Source organism: Meriones unguiculatus, chromosome 1, assembly GCF_030254825.1.
Source record: "Meriones unguiculatus strain TT.TT164.6M chromosome 1, Bangor_MerUng_6.1, whole genome shotgun sequence".
Classification (NCBI taxonomy): domain Eukaryota; kingdom Metazoa; phylum Chordata; class Mammalia; order Rodentia; family Muridae; genus Meriones; species Meriones unguiculatus.
Window position 1 is genome coordinate 18,398,727 of NC_083349.1, and position 15,344 is coordinate 18,414,070.

General features: G+C 54.3%; 2 protein-coding genes across 4 annotated transcripts; both read right to left on the reverse strand.

The window, feature by feature from the left end:
• Positions 1 to 12: 12 nt before the first annotated feature.
• Irf7 (interferon regulatory factor 7) lies at positions 13 to 3,363 on the reverse strand. 2 transcript variants are annotated; one of them, XM_060382585.1, is made up of 10 exons: positions 3,282 to 3,363; positions 2,504 to 2,924; positions 2,258 to 2,420; positions 1,960 to 2,167; positions 1,562 to 1,617; positions 1,330 to 1,408; positions 1,067 to 1,162; positions 485 to 871; positions 280 to 398; positions 13 to 207 (listed from the first exon to the last, which is right to left on the reverse strand). In XM_060382585.1, exons 2-10 carry the CDS (start codon positions 2,515 to 2,517, stop codon positions 52 to 54), a joined length of 1,278 nt encoding a protein of 425 aa, XP_060238568.1. In that variant the 5' UTR covers positions 2,518 to 2,924; positions 3,282 to 3,363; the 3' UTR covers positions 13 to 51. The 2 variants fall into 2 exon arrangements, with proteins under 2 accessions (XP_060238568.1, XP_021501900.1); XM_021646225.2 differs by having other exon boundaries at positions 1,562 to 1,620.
• Positions 3,364 to 5,626: 2,263 nt separating this feature from the next.
• Cdhr5 (cadherin related family member 5) lies at positions 5,627 to 14,067 on the reverse strand. Of its 2 annotated transcripts, XM_021646158.2 has the most exons (15): positions 13,894 to 14,067; positions 13,638 to 13,813; positions 13,263 to 13,313; positions 11,414 to 11,506; positions 11,186 to 11,287; positions 10,972 to 11,082; positions 10,704 to 10,874; positions 10,047 to 10,137; positions 9,869 to 9,966; positions 9,556 to 9,756; positions 9,333 to 9,446; positions 9,178 to 9,256; positions 8,490 to 9,080; positions 6,418 to 6,602; positions 5,627 to 6,157 (listed from the first exon to the last, which is right to left on the reverse strand). In XM_021646158.2, the coding sequence occupies exons 1-15, from the start codon at positions 13,985 to 13,987 to the stop codon at positions 5,699 to 5,701; spliced, it is 2,616 nt and encodes an 871-aa protein (XP_021501833.2). In that variant the 5' UTR covers positions 13,988 to 14,067; the 3' UTR covers positions 5,627 to 5,698. The 2 variants fall into 2 exon arrangements, with proteins under 2 accessions (XP_021501833.2, XP_021501834.1); XM_021646159.2 differs by lacking the exon at positions 8,490 to 9,080 and having other exon boundaries at positions 13,894 to 14,065.
• Between the last annotated feature and the right edge of the window lie 1,277 nt (positions 14,068 to 15,344).

Sequence of the window (15,344 nt, forward strand, 5' to 3'; positions counted from 1 at the left end):
TCAGGACAACACTGCTTCTGACCTCTCTTTATTGGGAGTTGGGATTCTGGGCTAATACCACTGACCCAGATCCATGAGGAAGTGCTCGATGTCATCATAGAGACTGTTGGTGCTAGACAGGCACAGGCCAAGACTGCTGCTGTCCAGGGAGGATGCACCCTCGCGCTGCACCCCTTCCAGGCGGGCCTTGCATAGCCATGGCTCCAGCTGTGGGAAGGACATCCGTTAGGGCTCCTGCCCAGCAGCCCACACATCCTTACTTGCTAACCCAGGCTCTACCTTCACCAGGATCAAGCTCTTCTCCTTGGGCCTCCCTGCTGACAAATCTTGTCCAAAACCCAGGTAGATGGTGTAGTGTGGTGATCTTTGCCGCCTCCGGGCCCGAAACTCCTCCAACTCTGTCGGGAAGTAGCTCTGCTGAGCCTTTCCGGTGAAAGGCCTCAGGGCCCCCAAGGACAGGACCCCAGACAGGCAACCTACTGACCTTGGAAGAAGGTGCTGAAGTTGAAGATGGGGGTCTGGCAGTTGCGCTCCAACAGCTGGGCTTGGGTGGAGGGGTTCGTGGAGCCCATGGGGCTGCCCACCTCCCAGTACACCTTGCACTTGCCCATGCGCAGGGCCCACAGTGAAGGCCCACGCAGCTCCAGCTGGAGGCCTGGAGACACGTGCTGCAGAATCATCTCAGTGTAGTGCAGCTGCTTCTGATCTGGGAGTTCAGCGGGGCTGGGGAAAATCACCGGCTGGGGCACTGAGGTTATCGCTGAGCCCATGGGGCTATACAGGAACACGCAGCTGGGGTGCCCCACTGTTTCCTGGTGCACTGTGCGGCCCTTGTACATGATGGTTACATTCAGGAAAGCTAGGTTGCGCTCTGTACAGAACAAACTATCATGAGTGGTAGGCATGGGTGGGCCCTTTGTCCCACACCCCCTGCAGCACCCACCCACCTCCCACTGAGGTACAGATGTGAGGGATGAGTGGTACAGTGTTCTACTCGGTAGTCTGCGTATGTACTGGGGAGGACCCGTGCTAGCACAGCCCACACCACAGGGCCCTGGGTCCTCACCGGTCATCAGGGCTGGCTGTTGAAACCTGGGGACAGGAGCAGCTTCCACCTGCCATGCTGCATGGGGCTCCTCCGAAGCATGTTCTTGCTCCCAGCCTGGGGACAAGTTGGAGCTGCCTGTCCATCTTGCCCTAGCTTCCCACCCCTGTCATCTTAGCATCGTCTTTCCTCCTCACTCCAAGGACTCAGTTGTTCTCCCTCTCATGCAGCCTCAGGCAAGTGGGGTCGGCCCCAGCTCAGTCACAGTTCCTCCTGTCTCTTACCGTGAGCTTGTGGTGGGACTGAATCTGCCCCAGACTCAGATTCCAGTAGGTGGTCCTCCAGGAAGCTGTATTGCAGAACCTGAAGCAAGAGGTCCCCAGTATCACCAGAGAGCGGAGGGCTTGCTTGGGGTTTGGAGCCCGGCATTCCCCTTGCTAAGAATGGTCCTAGGGAAAGCTTAGTGGTAGGCAGCCACCCATCCCCCACACATGGTAGGAGTGAACCAAACTGTACCTGGGTGTGTAGGGCATTGCTGAGGGTCACCTCTGCCCTATTTTCCATGGCGGGGCCTTCTGAAGGAGAGGGGAGGGGGTATTTGAATCTGAGGCCAATATGCAACTTGGTTATGATGCCTGAGTAGTTTCAAAGGTTCTCTGTCTGCCCCCCCCCCCCCCATACCCTATGGCCTCAAGCCACCAGGCACCTCATTCAGCCCAAGGCTCTCTGACTGGGAAGAAATGTGGTCCCCACTCCCCAACACACACCTTGGAAGAAGAGGAACTGGGCCTACACTCAGCCTTTTACCAACCAGTTTCAAAAATCACAAACTGAACCATAAAGCCACCAAAGCAGCTGAGTCCATGTATGCCCCCCCCCCCCCCGCCGCCATCCCTATTTGTGGCAGTCCTCACCAGCAGATCCAGACTCCAGGCTCAGCTTGTACACCTTGTGCGGATCCGCAGGGTCTCCTGAATTGTCCTTGTGCAAGATAAAGCGCTTCGTGCTGTTGAGTGCGCATCGGAAGTTGGTTTTCCAGCCTGCTCGCTCGGCGGCCTCAGCCTCTGGGGGTGGCAAGTTATATCCACTAGGTGGCCACCTCCCTCGGGCCACAGCCCAGGCCTGAAGGAGAGGACAGAGAACGTGGGTTGAGGATGAATGAATTCCCCAGGAGTTCCGGCAGATTATCCAGAGGGCAGGATTGGGTACCACCTTGAAGATGCGTGCATCGGCTTCATCCAGATCCTTGCGCCCGAAATGCTTCCAGGGCACACGGAAGACCGTGTGAGCCTCGTTCAGCCACTGCAGCCCCTCATACTGGCCGCTGCTGACCTCACCCAGCAGCCACTCGCTGAACAGCACACGCTGGGGACCCCTGCAGGCAGGGCAACCATGCTAGGATCAGAGTCAGGGCAAGGCACACAGGACCCAACACAACCAGGGTGGGCATGTTCTCACCTCTCTACGGCCATTGCTGTTCCTACAAGGGCCGTCTGGGAGAATCAAAATAGATGCTACTCTGGTGGCTAGTCACTGGAGCAGTCAGGTGTTACAAATAAGGTAAGACTCCCTTGAGTGTCACTGTGGTTTCCGGTTGTAGCCACAGATGGTGTGGCCAAGTTTTACAAATGTGATCTAAGTGTTCCGTGTGTCGGTCACAGGTAGGAATTTAAGTGTCACAAGTGTGACCCAGGTGTTAGGGTGTTGAGGGTCACAGATGAGGTTTGAGAACTTGTAGCCACCTAGGTTGCGAACCGAAGTGTGGATTCCTCGGCCAAGGTGGCTGTGGATGTGACTACAGATGTAGCGGGAGCGCACACGTGAAGTCACAGGTGTTGATCCAGCGTCCGGGCCTGGACGGGCTGCCACAGGCTGGACCCTGCAAAGACAGGAGGCGAGAAAGGGGTGGGCCCAGGCGAGTAAAGCGAAACTGCATCTCAGGAAAATGAAACCTAAACAGTCTAAACAGCCCGCTGGTAGCTATCGGCTTCCCACCATCTCCGTGTCTACGGGTGCAGTTCTCGACCTCTACCCGACCCTTACGCAGACCCCCAACCCCTACAGCTCTTCTGATGGCAGATCCTACCGGGCCCGCCTCCCTCCAGTTCCCCCCCCCGCCCCGGCCCTCTCTGCACTGCCTTTCCCCGGTCGCTCACTACTCGGTGGAGGGGGACAAGAATTTCCCCAGTGGCACCAGCTCGCCTCCCTGCCCGCGTGGGCCGGGGGTCCCGCATACCTGGTACCGGAGCCGCCGGGACGGTTTTATCTCCGTGAGAAGCAGGCAGCCAGTGCTTTTATAGTACCTCGGTCAGGGGCGGGGCGGAGTGCAAAGGGGTGTGGCCTAAGGGCTCCGGATGGCGCCAGGGTGTCACGTGCTCGCAGCACTACGCTCTGGAATTCTCAGTCACCCGGGCACTTTGTAGAATCAATGAGGGAGGCTGACCCTGCTCTGGACAGAACCTCCAAATCTCGAGGTGGAGTCGGGCACAGTAGGAGTGGCAGGTGGGGGTCTCCCTGCCAGCTCCAGCCCCTCAGAAAAGCGCAGCGGGTTATGGCACAGATACCCAAAAGGATCCCAGACAAAGTCAGCAGTTTTTATTTGTTTTGTTTAGCTCACAGAAAAGTATTAGGAAGTGGAGTCTTAAGAGAAGCTGTGGTACAGTTTGGCTCTACATTGAGAACGACGCAGATGAAAATATTCCAAAGCCACTCATGATCCCTCCACTTGTAAGACCATCACGGGAAAGGCTGACACGGAAGGACTGGGGCCACCTGGGTTAAAGAGTCAAGACCCTGGCCAGGGGCGGAGGCGCACACCTGTAATCCCAGCCCTCAGAGAGGCAGAGGCAGGCGAAACTCTGTGAGTTCGAGGCCAGACTGGTCTACAAAGGAAGTCCAGGATACACAGAGAAAGGCTCTACAGAGAAACCCTGTCTCAAAAAACAAAAACCGAAAAAAAAACAAAAACCTTGTCTCAAAATTTAAAATAGAACCACAGACCCGTGTTGTGCCCAGCCTTTGTTAGAGAAGCTTATTGCAGTGCTTAAAATCCGTAACTGGCCCACGAACACAGAGTGACAGCAGAGATATGCAGAAAAAAAAAAAAAAAGTCTTCTGAGGTGATACAGCCATTGAACGCTCACTGCAGCTGTGGTCATCTGCAGATGTCCTCAAGAATAGTCCCCGGTAACATTTCCTCCTGGCGGCTGACGGGAGCCCAGTGCCCCTCCCCCACCATCACTTTCCCTTTGGGGAAGGGGGTGTCATTTATTCAGTGGTAAGTTGTCCTTGTTCAACTGGGCCAAGAAACTAATTAACCGGGACTAGACTCAGCGATTACAGGCACTGACTGCTCTTCCTAGAGGAGCCAGGTTCAAATCCCAGCACCCACATGGCTACTGTCTGTAACTCCAAGATCTGACACCTTCACACACACATGTAGGCAAATCACCAATGCACATAAAAATTTTTTTAAGTAAATTTTAAAAAACAGCAAAACAAAACAATAAAAAAGAAAGAAACTAAGTTCATAGGGCTACTGAGGAGGCATGAAAGAAGGAAGGAGGCTTGTTGAGAAGGGTTCCAACAAAAGCACAAGGAGGATGAGAGGGGAGAATGGGGATGAAAAATCACCAGTTGAAACGAAACCAAAACCACATTATATAAACGATAAAACTGTCAATGAGAAAAGTATTCAGATACTGGAAGGAAATTAAAACTCTTGGAAAGGAATTTGGTGTCCCTTTTCTAGAAAGCATGCTGTGGTTCCTGTTGTGCAAGAAGCCCAGAGAGTGGGGCACCCCCAGGAAGCAGACCCAGAGAGCTGTGTGTAACCTCCTTGGCCCTGGTTTCCCTCCACCCGCTGACATGACCTGTAGGTCCCTGTTTCTTGTATCTAAGGTTTCTGTGTGGGGCAGAGTGCAGTGTTCATTGGCAGAACAGCTGGATTTGTTTGTTTGTTTGTATTTTTGTGTTTGTTTGTTTGTTTCCTCTGAGAAAGGGTGGCTGCCCTGGAACTCCCTACGTAGACCAGGCTGGCCTCAAACTCATAGAGATCCACCTGCCTCTGCCTCCCACACTCTGCGGTGAGCCACCACTCCCGGCCAGACCAGTTGTTACCCTCAGGAAGTTCCTAGAGACCAGTTTCCCAAAAGACTGTGCTCATGGAGTAGGCGGAGCTGCCTCCTTCACCTCCCCCAAGAGAAGCTGTCCACATTGGGCAAAGGGCTGGAGATCTATAGCAAGGAGTCCTGTGTCTCTCCTCCGGTCCTCGCCCTGTCCCCACTACCCGCCCCCCCCGCCCCCCACCCCAGGCATTGGACCATCCCCAACCCCCACCCCACCCCGCTACAGAAGGAGCTCGCGCGGCTAGCCATCTGGAAGCCCTCATTTGTGCCCTCACAGCAGGTGCTTTACTCCCAGCGCTGCGCTCTCCTCGGTGGAGTGCAGGGCTGTGGGGGTGAAGTCGGCGGGAGTCGGGTGAGCCCCACCGCAACCCGAAAGAGGAAGCCTGTGCGACTGGCCTCTGTTGAAGGACCTTCCCTGGCACTGCTCCCTGGCACCCGCATCAGGACTCGAGAATTCGAAAGTGCTACTTTAATTAATTAGCAGAGGAAAAGGGAGTGGCTTGGGTTGGAGAGTGGGGGTGCCGTCCTAGATGTAAGTGTTTTCGTGGCCAAAGTGAGGATTCTTATTCCGGTCAAGGTCGTCGTCGTCGTCGCTGCCCTCGCTTCCCGAGGCGCTGTCTGCGGTAGGCTCGGTAGGCTCGTTGACGACTACCACATCAGCGTCCGCCCCAATGTCCTTGCCGAACCATACGGCCTTGTAGCCGCCCTCCCCCTCCGGCCGCCGCTCCTTAGTCAGGATGGACCGCACGGCTGAAGGACCGTCTCCAGCCTGCACTGTCTTAGGAGACCCTGGGGCTCGGGGCTCTGGGCTCGGGGGCGGGGAGCTGGAGGGCGGCGTGGGGCTGGGGGACATGGGGCTCTGGGACCCAGGGGACTGCTGGGTGGGCTCAGGGCCTGGCTCTGGCTGAGGGTTGGAAGCGGTTGACCAACTGGTCTTGTCATCTGGGAGGAAGGTCAGGTTGTCATAACCACTCGGCTTTGGCTCCTAAGGGTTCAGCGAGGGCAAAGGCCTCAGAAGCTGTGCTGTTACTCCCACTGGTGCCTTCCGAACCTCCTCCCACCATCGCTGGCTCCCACTGTTCCCCTGCCCCCCTACCACGTGACATCAGCACACCCACCCCAGCCCACCTCTGTTTTCCCCCCCTGGGAAGCTGTTTCCCCCAGTTGTTTCTCTTCAGCCCTCCATGTCCCTTTTCTGTGCTCCCTTAGCCCCTTTCTACTCTATACCTAGCCCAGGACCCTTACCGCAGCCTTGCCAGAGCAGCATTTGAGCCGGTGACGGTAGTGCTTATGGATGAGGATGACCAGGCCGATGAGGGCCAGCAACAGCAGCGCACCTAGCACGCCGCCCAGAACTGCCATGTCCACCGTGGAAAACCTCTGGCCGTCACCCAGCTCACCTCCTCCTGCTCCTCCTCCTCCTGGTGGCTCTGTTCAAGACATCAAGACCACTTACTGTTGAAACACTCCCAAAAGCACTTTCCTTTCAACCTGGGCCGGGCTGAGATACCGTGAAAACAAGACAGGACTCGCCTGGCCCAACACCTCCAGCTGAGGTTCCGAGAATGGGTGCGCTGCTGCTAACTCTACCAAGAGCCTGCCTGGGGATACCGAGGCTCCTGGTGTCATGGCTGCCAGCTTCTGACATACCAGGACGTCGCTTAGGGGCACACAGTGAACCTGGCTGTAGTGAGCTTTGTCTTATGTGGCTTCAACTCCAGTTTTGAATACATGTAGCACCTAGACCGTACGCAGGTCTCAGTGACACTTGACACAATTTCTAGAGAGCACCCATCAGTGGGGCTGGAGAGATGGCTCAGCGGTTAGGAGCACTGACTGCCTTCACAGAGGACCCAGCACCCACATGGCAGCTCACAGCTGTCTGTAACTCCTATTCCAGGGGATCTAACACCCTCACATAGACATACATACAAACACTAATGTACATAAGATAAAAATAAATACATTTTTTAAAAATGTATTTAAAAAGAACAGTCATCAGAAGTTGGCCATGTACAACTGCCTCTGGTGATCATTCCTGTGGGACAACTAGCCATGCCTGGCCCTTTGTGAGCCTGTACCTTGAAGGAATTTGTGGGTACAGCTTAATGACCAGTACACAGACCTATCAGTGGGAATCTCCTCTCTCTCTCTCTCTGTGTGTGTGTGTGTGTGTGTGTGTGTGTGTGTGTGTGTGTGTGTTGGTTTGGTTTTGTTTTGCTTTGTATTTTTCGAGACAGGGTTTCTCTGTGTAACCTCAGCTGTCCTGGACTTGCTTCATAGACCAGGCTGTCCTCAAACTCACAGAGATCCACCTGCCTCTGCCTCTCCAAGTGCACTACTTCCCCAGCTGTGCAGTGTGTTTTAAGTTTATATATGTAGTGTGTATATCTGTGTTGCATGGCACGGTGCATGTTGTGGTCAGAGGACACCTGCAGGCGTCAGTTTTCTTTCACTACGTATGTAGGACTCAGGGATCCAACTCAGATCCAAGCTCAGCATCTTGCCTGTCCCCATCTTATTTTGTAAGGTAGAGTCTCTCACTGGCCTAGAGCTGGCCTTGGGCTATGTGACCAGTGATCCCAGGGTTCTTCCTGTCTCTGACTTCTCAACACTGGGCTGTAAGTGCACCCCTCCCCCAATGCCTAGCTGTTTAATGTGGGTTCTGGGGACCAAATTCATGCTTAGAAGGCCCAAGTGTGTCATCTCCCAGCTGTGGGTTTTTCGTTTTTGTTTCCGTACCACTGCCTCCGTACGCTGCTCAGGCTAGCCTTGAATTCCTAGGCTCAAGCGAACCTCCTACCTAAGTCTCGCTAGTAGCTGGCATCACAGGCATGCACCCCTACATCCAGCCATAATTTTTTTATAGGCATGTTCTCTCTGTGTAGCTGTGGCTGGACTGAAACTCATTATATAGACCAGGCTGGACTCACAGAGGTCTGCCTTTCACTACCTCGCTAGTACTGGGATTAAAGGAATATGTTAGCACACTCAGCCATAAAACCTTAATTTTTATCTTGTACCCCCCTAGGTACTGGAGTAGAGCTCCCACCTGAAGACCCTAAATGCAGATTGTCCTGAGAGTTAGGGGATTCACTGGCTCCAAGACCTGCTTCTGTGTCCCCACACCTTCCACCTTCACCCCGTTATAATCCCCTGGGGCCGTCTGTCTGGAACTAGACAAGACTCCTTGGAGGTAGTCAATGTGGTTAGGCCAGGCTAGCCTGGGTGGACCCTTCCTACAGCACATCCCTGGAACCCCTGTCTGAGTTAAGAAGAGTGATGGGGACTCCAGAACAAACAGTATGTTGGACTACCTGAAGGTGAGGGACTCCTGATGGGCCCAGTGGCTGTCGGCTGAGAGGTTCCTGGCTTGGGGGGCTGTGTTGAGCCCCCACTGGGTGTGGCTGGCTGAGAGGAGGTGCTGGCCCCTGTAATGGGGGCCACTGGCTGAGAGGTTCCTGGCTTGGGGGGCTGTATTGAGCCCCCACTGGGTGTGGCTGGCTGAGAGGAGGTGCTGGCCCCTGTAATGGGGGCCACTGGCTGAGAGGTTCCTGGCTTGGGGGGCTGTGTTGAGCCCCCACTGGGTGTGGCTGGCTGAGAGGAGGTGCTGGCCCCTGTAATGGGGGCCACTGGCTGAGAGGTTCCTGGCTTGGGGGGCCTTGTTGAGCTCCCATCAGCAGTGACTGTCTGGGGAGAAGTGCTGATTCCAAGAGTAGGGACCCCCCCAGGTATGGACGAGGAGGCAGGTGGATTTAGAGTTGTGCCTGAGGGTGGGAATGGGCCAGCACTTCCCCCGGAGCTGGTTGTGGTAGGTCCTTGAGAGGTCCCAGAGGTCATGGGGGTTTCCAAAGTGCTGTTACTCGAAGGCCCAGTTGTTCCTCCAGCTCCTGTGGGCTTGGGGGACTCTGGGGGTAGCATGTACAGAACTTGGGTTTGCCTCCATCCCCAAATATACCTGTCCCAGAGGAGGAGCCACCCTGCTTGGGGGCCCCCAGAACTCACCTGTGGAGGGCACCTCTGACACTCGGATCTCAACAACAGTGGTGGCTGTGTCCTTAGTCACCGTATTGGTAGCTTCTACCTGGGTCAGGAAAGGGGCTTGTTCCTCTTGGGTCCCTCTCTACCCCACACCTCTGGTCCCCTTATCCCCACTCCACCTCCACATAGAAGACTCCTGTTTGCTTCATCTCCACGTTGGTCAGCATGGTATCATCCTGCATCTTGAACTCTGAGGAGTTGGTGACTTGGTATGTGAAGGCCGAGTTGAGACCCTAGGTGAGAGTGCAGTGAGGCCTGGGCTTGGGTGCCCCACTGTCTATCCCAAGAGGTCCACACAGAGAGGTGGCTGGAAAGACTAGGTAGGCATAAGGGGCTGCATACCGGGAAGCCTAGGTAGCGAGCCTGGATCTTCAGGATCTCCGAAGGGGAGGCCATGTTCTTCACTGTTGTGCCAGGCCCAGAATAAAGCGCCACTGTGCCATGATACAGGCTCTGAGAGAACTGGACTGGGCTCTCAGTGACGTTACGAGCCACCACAATTGCCTGAGTCACTGAGTAGCGGCCCATGTCAGCCTGATCAGCCTGGGGAGTCAGGGGAAGCAGGAATGAGGGAGAGGACTTAACGGATCTGGGGACAGCAGCTGGGGCTCGAGGGAACACAGGAGACCCAGCAGTCATCCAGTACGGTACCCACCCTGACTATCAGGGTGAAGCTCATGGGGCTGGGGATACTTTTGGTCATCGTGAGGTTGCCAGAGTCTGCGTTGATGATAAATGTGTCATCCGTGTTTCCTGGGAGAATTCAGGGTAGAGTTCGGTGTCTGGTCCCTCTGTTGTAGGGTCCAGCGTCAGTGGGGCTAGCCCTCACTCACCTGTCACAATGCTGTAGATGATAGGCTGGTTGATGGCCTGATCTCCATCCACAGCATAGATGGGACCAGGACTGAAGGTGACAGGGGATGGCTGTGGGGATAAAGATATCTTGAGGTTGAGTGGCCCCAGTTCTTACCCTCTTGTTGTCCCTCAAGATCTGTAACATGAGTTGGAGCATGGGGGTAGAGGCGGTGCCTGCTTGGGATGAGCTGCAGCCGCAGCAGGCCTCAGTGGCAGCAAGTACTTAAGAAGGAAGACTTGCAGCCCCGATGTTCGCCTCTGCACAGTGGAGGCTGTAGTAGCCTTGGCTGGATCCCGCCTTCCCAGTAGCCCTGCGGGCCTCAGAGGAGACTGTCAGTGGGCAAGGACACAGCAGTCCCTTATTAGCACTGGCCCAGCCCCTGCAGTCCTCACCCTCCAGCTCACATCATGGGATCCACACTCCTCACTGAATTTTGTTTGCATGCCCCACCCACCTGAGGCTGGGAAGGGTAGTCAGTGAATAACTGATTGTTCATTTACATGTGTTTGAAATATCACAGATTTGTCCCTAAGCCTCTCAGGGAGTACAGGACATTGCTGGATCTCCACCCTGAACCTCTTTTGTCTCAGCTCTGGATTCAAGTCTGACCCTGGGCTTCCTTACTCCCCATTACCAGTATGTGTCCCGTGGGGACAACCCCATAATACTGGGCCTGGACGCAGTAGTAGTCATCCAAATAGGAGCACGGCAGGAACCAGGGTGGTCGCTGGTCAGCTGGCAGCACAGTCAGGACCAGGGTGGCAGTAGCTGTGTGGCTGGGGATTGCAGTCTCATTCCAGGTATCCTGTAGTAACAGCCAGCCCCTGGCAGATCAGGCCCAGCTTGGCCAAGGCCCAGAACAGCCAGGACTCAGCCAGAACAGGTGGGTGCCCTCTGCTTACCCGTACCACCAGCTTGAAGGTCATGTTTTGATTCCTGTAGAAATTCAGGGTCCGGTCCAGCCTCAGAGAAGGATAGTTTACACTCACCAGGGAGAAGAAGGTGCTGGCATCCTGAGGGGGGGGAGGAGGTGAGACTCCAGAAGGTGGAAGAACTGAGGCCTGGAGGCATCAGAAGGGAGGGGTCAATAGTGAGTGGGGATGGGGGAGCACTGACAGGGGTCACTTCTTGGAGTGTGTAGAACAGGACGTCATCTTTGTCGGCATCTGTGGCCTCCAGCTCTGTCCCAGGAATGACGGTTGTACCCACTTTGGTATCCTGGGGATGGAGAGGAGGTTGGTTCAGCCATTCTGTGGCTTCTCCCTGATGGTTCCCTGGATAGCCCATTCTCCTCCTGCCTCCTCCTTACTCAGAAGGCACCATCTCTGGCTCCACTAGACTCACCTCTGTTACATTATAGTTCTTGACTGTAAAGGGGAATATTGGAGGGTTGTCGTTGACATCCAGGACAGCCACAAACACACTGCTCTGTGACACCTGCAGGAAAGTCACCAAAATCACCCCCGGCTGAGTGATGCTCTGATGCCCCCCAGCATTCATTCCTTTCTTCTCTTATCAGTTCATTCAGTCAGTCACTGTGTCCCTCTCACATTCAGCAGACATAGGTGACAATGTAGTTAGCCTGTGGGCTCCTGTACTAGGAGGAACTCAGAGTATAAACACTAAACAATTAAGTTTTAGAGTGTGGCAACATGTGTGTGGTGAGTGTGCCGAGGAGAAATTATGGCAATCCTGGGGACACAACCAGCTAAATATCAAAAGAAGAAAAACGTAAACAGCCTCACAGCCTCACAAACAGGTTCACAAGAGAACAGCAGAGAAAGGAGGCTTCAGGTTAAAATCAACCAGCTATAGCACCTTCCTGGGACCCAGGAGAAGGGAACACAGCCAGGAGCCAGAGGACAGAAAGGAAAAGCTGCTCTTGTCAGGTGGGCGGATGTCAAGGCCAAGGTTCTCTCTGTGTGTCTCTGTCTCAGTCTCTCCATCTCTCTGTCTTTCTGTGTGTGTGTGAGATGTGTATTTGTTTACTTGTGTGTTGATGGTGGAGCCCATGGTCTCAATCATACTAGGCAGGTACTCCGAGATCACTAAACTATACCTAAAAAGATCGTTATTATTATTATTATTATTATTATTATTATTATTATTATTATCTACTTGAGATACGTGCGGTAACATGTCATGGTACAGGGCAACAGTGCAGGATGTCAGAGTTCCCATGGTGGAGCAAAAAGTGTGTGGGGCCTGTTATTCCTGTGAGCTTCCTTTAGTAAAAGGCTAAAAAGGAGTCAGGTGCGGTGGCACACCCCTGTAATCCCAGCACTTGGGGAGGCAGAGACAGGCAGATCTCTGTGAGTTTGAGGCCAGCTTGGTCTACAAAGTGAGTCCAGGAAAGTCAAGGCTAAACAGAGAAACCCTGTCAAGAAAGAAAGAAAGAAACAAAGAAAGAAAGAAACAAAGAAAGAAAGAAACAAAGGAAGGAAGGAAGGAAGGAAGGAAGGAAGGAAGGAAGGAAGGAAGGAAGGAAGGAAGGAAGGGCTGAAAATGTGTGGGCTGAAGGCTCAGATGTATAGGGTAGGGTAGGGAGACTGTAGAATATAAGGGTTAGTCATCTCCCTAAGGAGACAACATTTCCATGCTAATCTGAGCAGGCAAAAGAAATGTGCACACTGGGGCCAGGGTCTGCATACCCCAGCCTTGCCTGCCCAGCTATGAATTTAGCTTTGACTTCCAGTAAGAACATGTGGAAGTTTCTGTGTTGGTTGTGCAGGCTTCTCGTTATGACCCTAGGAATTCACTGCGTGGTGAAGGGATAGAGGAGGGGCACAGGGACGAAAGCAGCAAGGGGATCTGCTGGAAGGATCATAAAGAAGGGCTATTGACCAAGGCCCCATGGGACTGGAGAGGGGGAGAGTAGGTCTGACTCTAACTGGGGCACAGCCAACAGTGCCACCAGTATACCCTGGGTGGGGTGACAGCAGGAGTGGCCTAGGCGGCTGGTAGTGAAGGTGTCTCCCAGGCGAGAAGTGAGGGGCAGACTTAGGGTCTCAGGGTATTGATGTGATACATGGCTCTAAGTGAGCTGAGTTGGAGTCTGGATTTCAGGGCAGGGTCTGGGCTGAAATAAGTGTGGGAGTGGTCAGGAAAGATTCCCTGGGGTGACCTCATGGAGGAGTGGTCTTGGGGTACTCTGACAGAAAGCAAGGGTGGTCAGGCAATGGGGTTGACTTACCACAGTGTTTCCTCTCCTACATTCCAGAACTGCCTCCAGTAGTGAGTTCTCCTGAGGATGAAGTCAGGGGCCTTATGAATCACCTGCCACTGCCCTAGGCTTGGAGAGTGTGGCTAGGAAGGCAGGTTTTCCTCCAGGGCCCTGGGCATCAGTGGAGAACACTGGGTAGAGGGGGCACCTGGCAACATTGTCCCCTAATGGCCCTACCCCTCAGTACCAACCAACCAAACCCTGGGCCTGAAGGGCTTCTTACTACCTGGGGAATAGAGATTCCTTAGTCCCTGCCCTGAATCTTCTCCAGGATAGAGGAGTGGGTGCTAATGAATGTTCCCGAAGAGGGCACATTCTGTCCAGCCTACAGCCTGTACCTCGTACCTCATAATCTGGAATCACGGTGAGAAACAGCTGATTCTCCACGATCTTGAAGGTGGAAGGAGTGGATGAGGATCCCAGGATCACCTGCTGGCCTTCTGGGACGAAAATGCTTGCCAGCGGCCCAGTAACATTCGTGTTCTCCTCAATTTGAAAAAAGGTCTGGTTCGCCTCACAGGCTAGAAAGTTGCAAAGGAAAAGTTGATGCTTTCCACCCCAGCTCTCCCACCTACCCATTCTTCCCCTGCCCAGCACATACCCTGGGCCTGGGCCAAGGTCCCCGGAGATTGTTCAAACAGCACTACGAGAGATGGCAACAGCAGGGAAAGCCACAGGAGGGCCGGAGCCCCCATGGTGGCAGCTGTCACCTGGGAGAAGGGTCCAGGCTACTTGGTTCCAGGGCTGGTACAGTTCCTGCCTTGGCGACCTTCGCCCTGGCCAGGCACCGCCTCATTTTATGATCCTTTAGAATGGCCTCCACTAAGGGGACTCCCGCTGGCCGGCGCTAAGAGGGGATATGAGGTCATATTTCAGCCTGGAATTTCCGGGAAGATGACTGGGAATGCAACCCAACCCAACCCATAGTCGCTATACATAAGGTGTAAAAAAAAAAACAAAAACAAACAGACAAAACAAAAAAACTTGAGAAGCACTGGGAGAGGGGAATAGGCCTGGTGAAGCTAGGGCAAGGCTGGGTCTAAGGAGGCTGAGTCAGAGCTGGGGGCTGGGGAGAGTGAACGGATTAAGGTGGGCCTAGGGAAGAGCTGGGAGGGAACCATTGCAGGGCTGGAGTACTGGAGCACGGGGCAGGGTCGGATGAGCTGGAATAGGGCTAGAGGAACTGGGAGAGGAACGGAAGGAGCTGGAGCATGACTGGGGATCTGGGGGCAGGAACAGGGGTGTGGGCTGGGCCATTAGCCAGGTCTGCTATAACCCATGTCAGGATGACCCTCATCTTGTCTCTCTCTTCAATGTCCTTTAGCAAAATTCCTGAAGCCACATTATGTTGCTGCCTTTCCCCCGTTCCCAAAGGAAAAGGCTGTGTCTCCGTGTGTTCCTGCCTGTCTGGGAAACACACAACAGTTCCCCCAGGGTAGCGCCTGGCAGGGCCTCTGTGTGTGATAGGATGCCAGTGGAACCTTTGAACCACAACTGGGAGCTGGGGTTGGGGGAGCCACTGTCTGTAGGAAGACAGGAATTCTGGTGAGGACACAGTCCAGGCCTCTATTGGACCTGCCCCCGTCTTTCTTATTTCTGCCTCCAAGCCCTCAGAGCTGGGAAGGGGCCACTAGGTGGGGTCAGGATGGTGGTGGTGGGGGTATTGTGAAAGGGCCTGCTGAGCCCTCACCACTCTGGACCCTTGTGTGGCTGCTTTAAATGCCTGAAAACCTTCCTGAGGCTCTAGGCTTCTGTCAGGCCTGAGCACTTTGTCTCATGACCCTTCAGTGGTCCCACGGCTGCCTCCTGGGAGATGACATCACTGTCCAGGCTTCAGGGCTGGACCAAGACCAAGCAGACATATTGAGCCAGGATGTACGCAGTACCTCCCACTCATGAGTAACCCCTATAGGCCTGGTGAGAGCCTCCTCACCGAACCATACACTCTGACCTCGTGGCTGGACAAGTGGACCACAGGGCAGGGTGGGACACTAGGGAGTTCAGCCGGGGAACAGAGGAGTTCAGTTGATGCCAGAGATAAGGAAGAAATGT

Bases quoted from the DNA above. Each gene is read 5' to 3' on its own strand.
- Irf7 (XM_021646225.2), bottom strand. The intron at 1,621-1,959 runs GTGAGGACTGCC...CCTCTCCTTCAG, and splicing joins CCTGGAGTCTGGATCTGCTG to AAGGCCCCGCCATGGAAAAT. The intron at 1,409-1,561 runs GTACAGTTTGGT...CTCTTGCTTCAG, and splicing joins GCAATGCCCTACACACCCAG to GTTCTGCAATACAGCTTCCT.
- Cdhr5 (XM_021646158.2), bottom strand. From the start codon at position 13,987: ATGGGGGCTCCGGCCCTCCTGTGGCTTTCCCTGCTGTTGCCATCTCTC. The intron at 11,288-11,413 runs GTGAGTCTAGTG...CTCCATCCCCAG, and splicing joins AGAACTATAATGTAACAGAG to GATACCAAAGTGGGTACAAC. The intron at 11,083-11,185 runs GTCAGTGCTCCC...CCCCCCCCTCAG, and splicing joins CACTCCAAGAAGTGACCCCT to GATGCCAGCACCTTCTTCTC.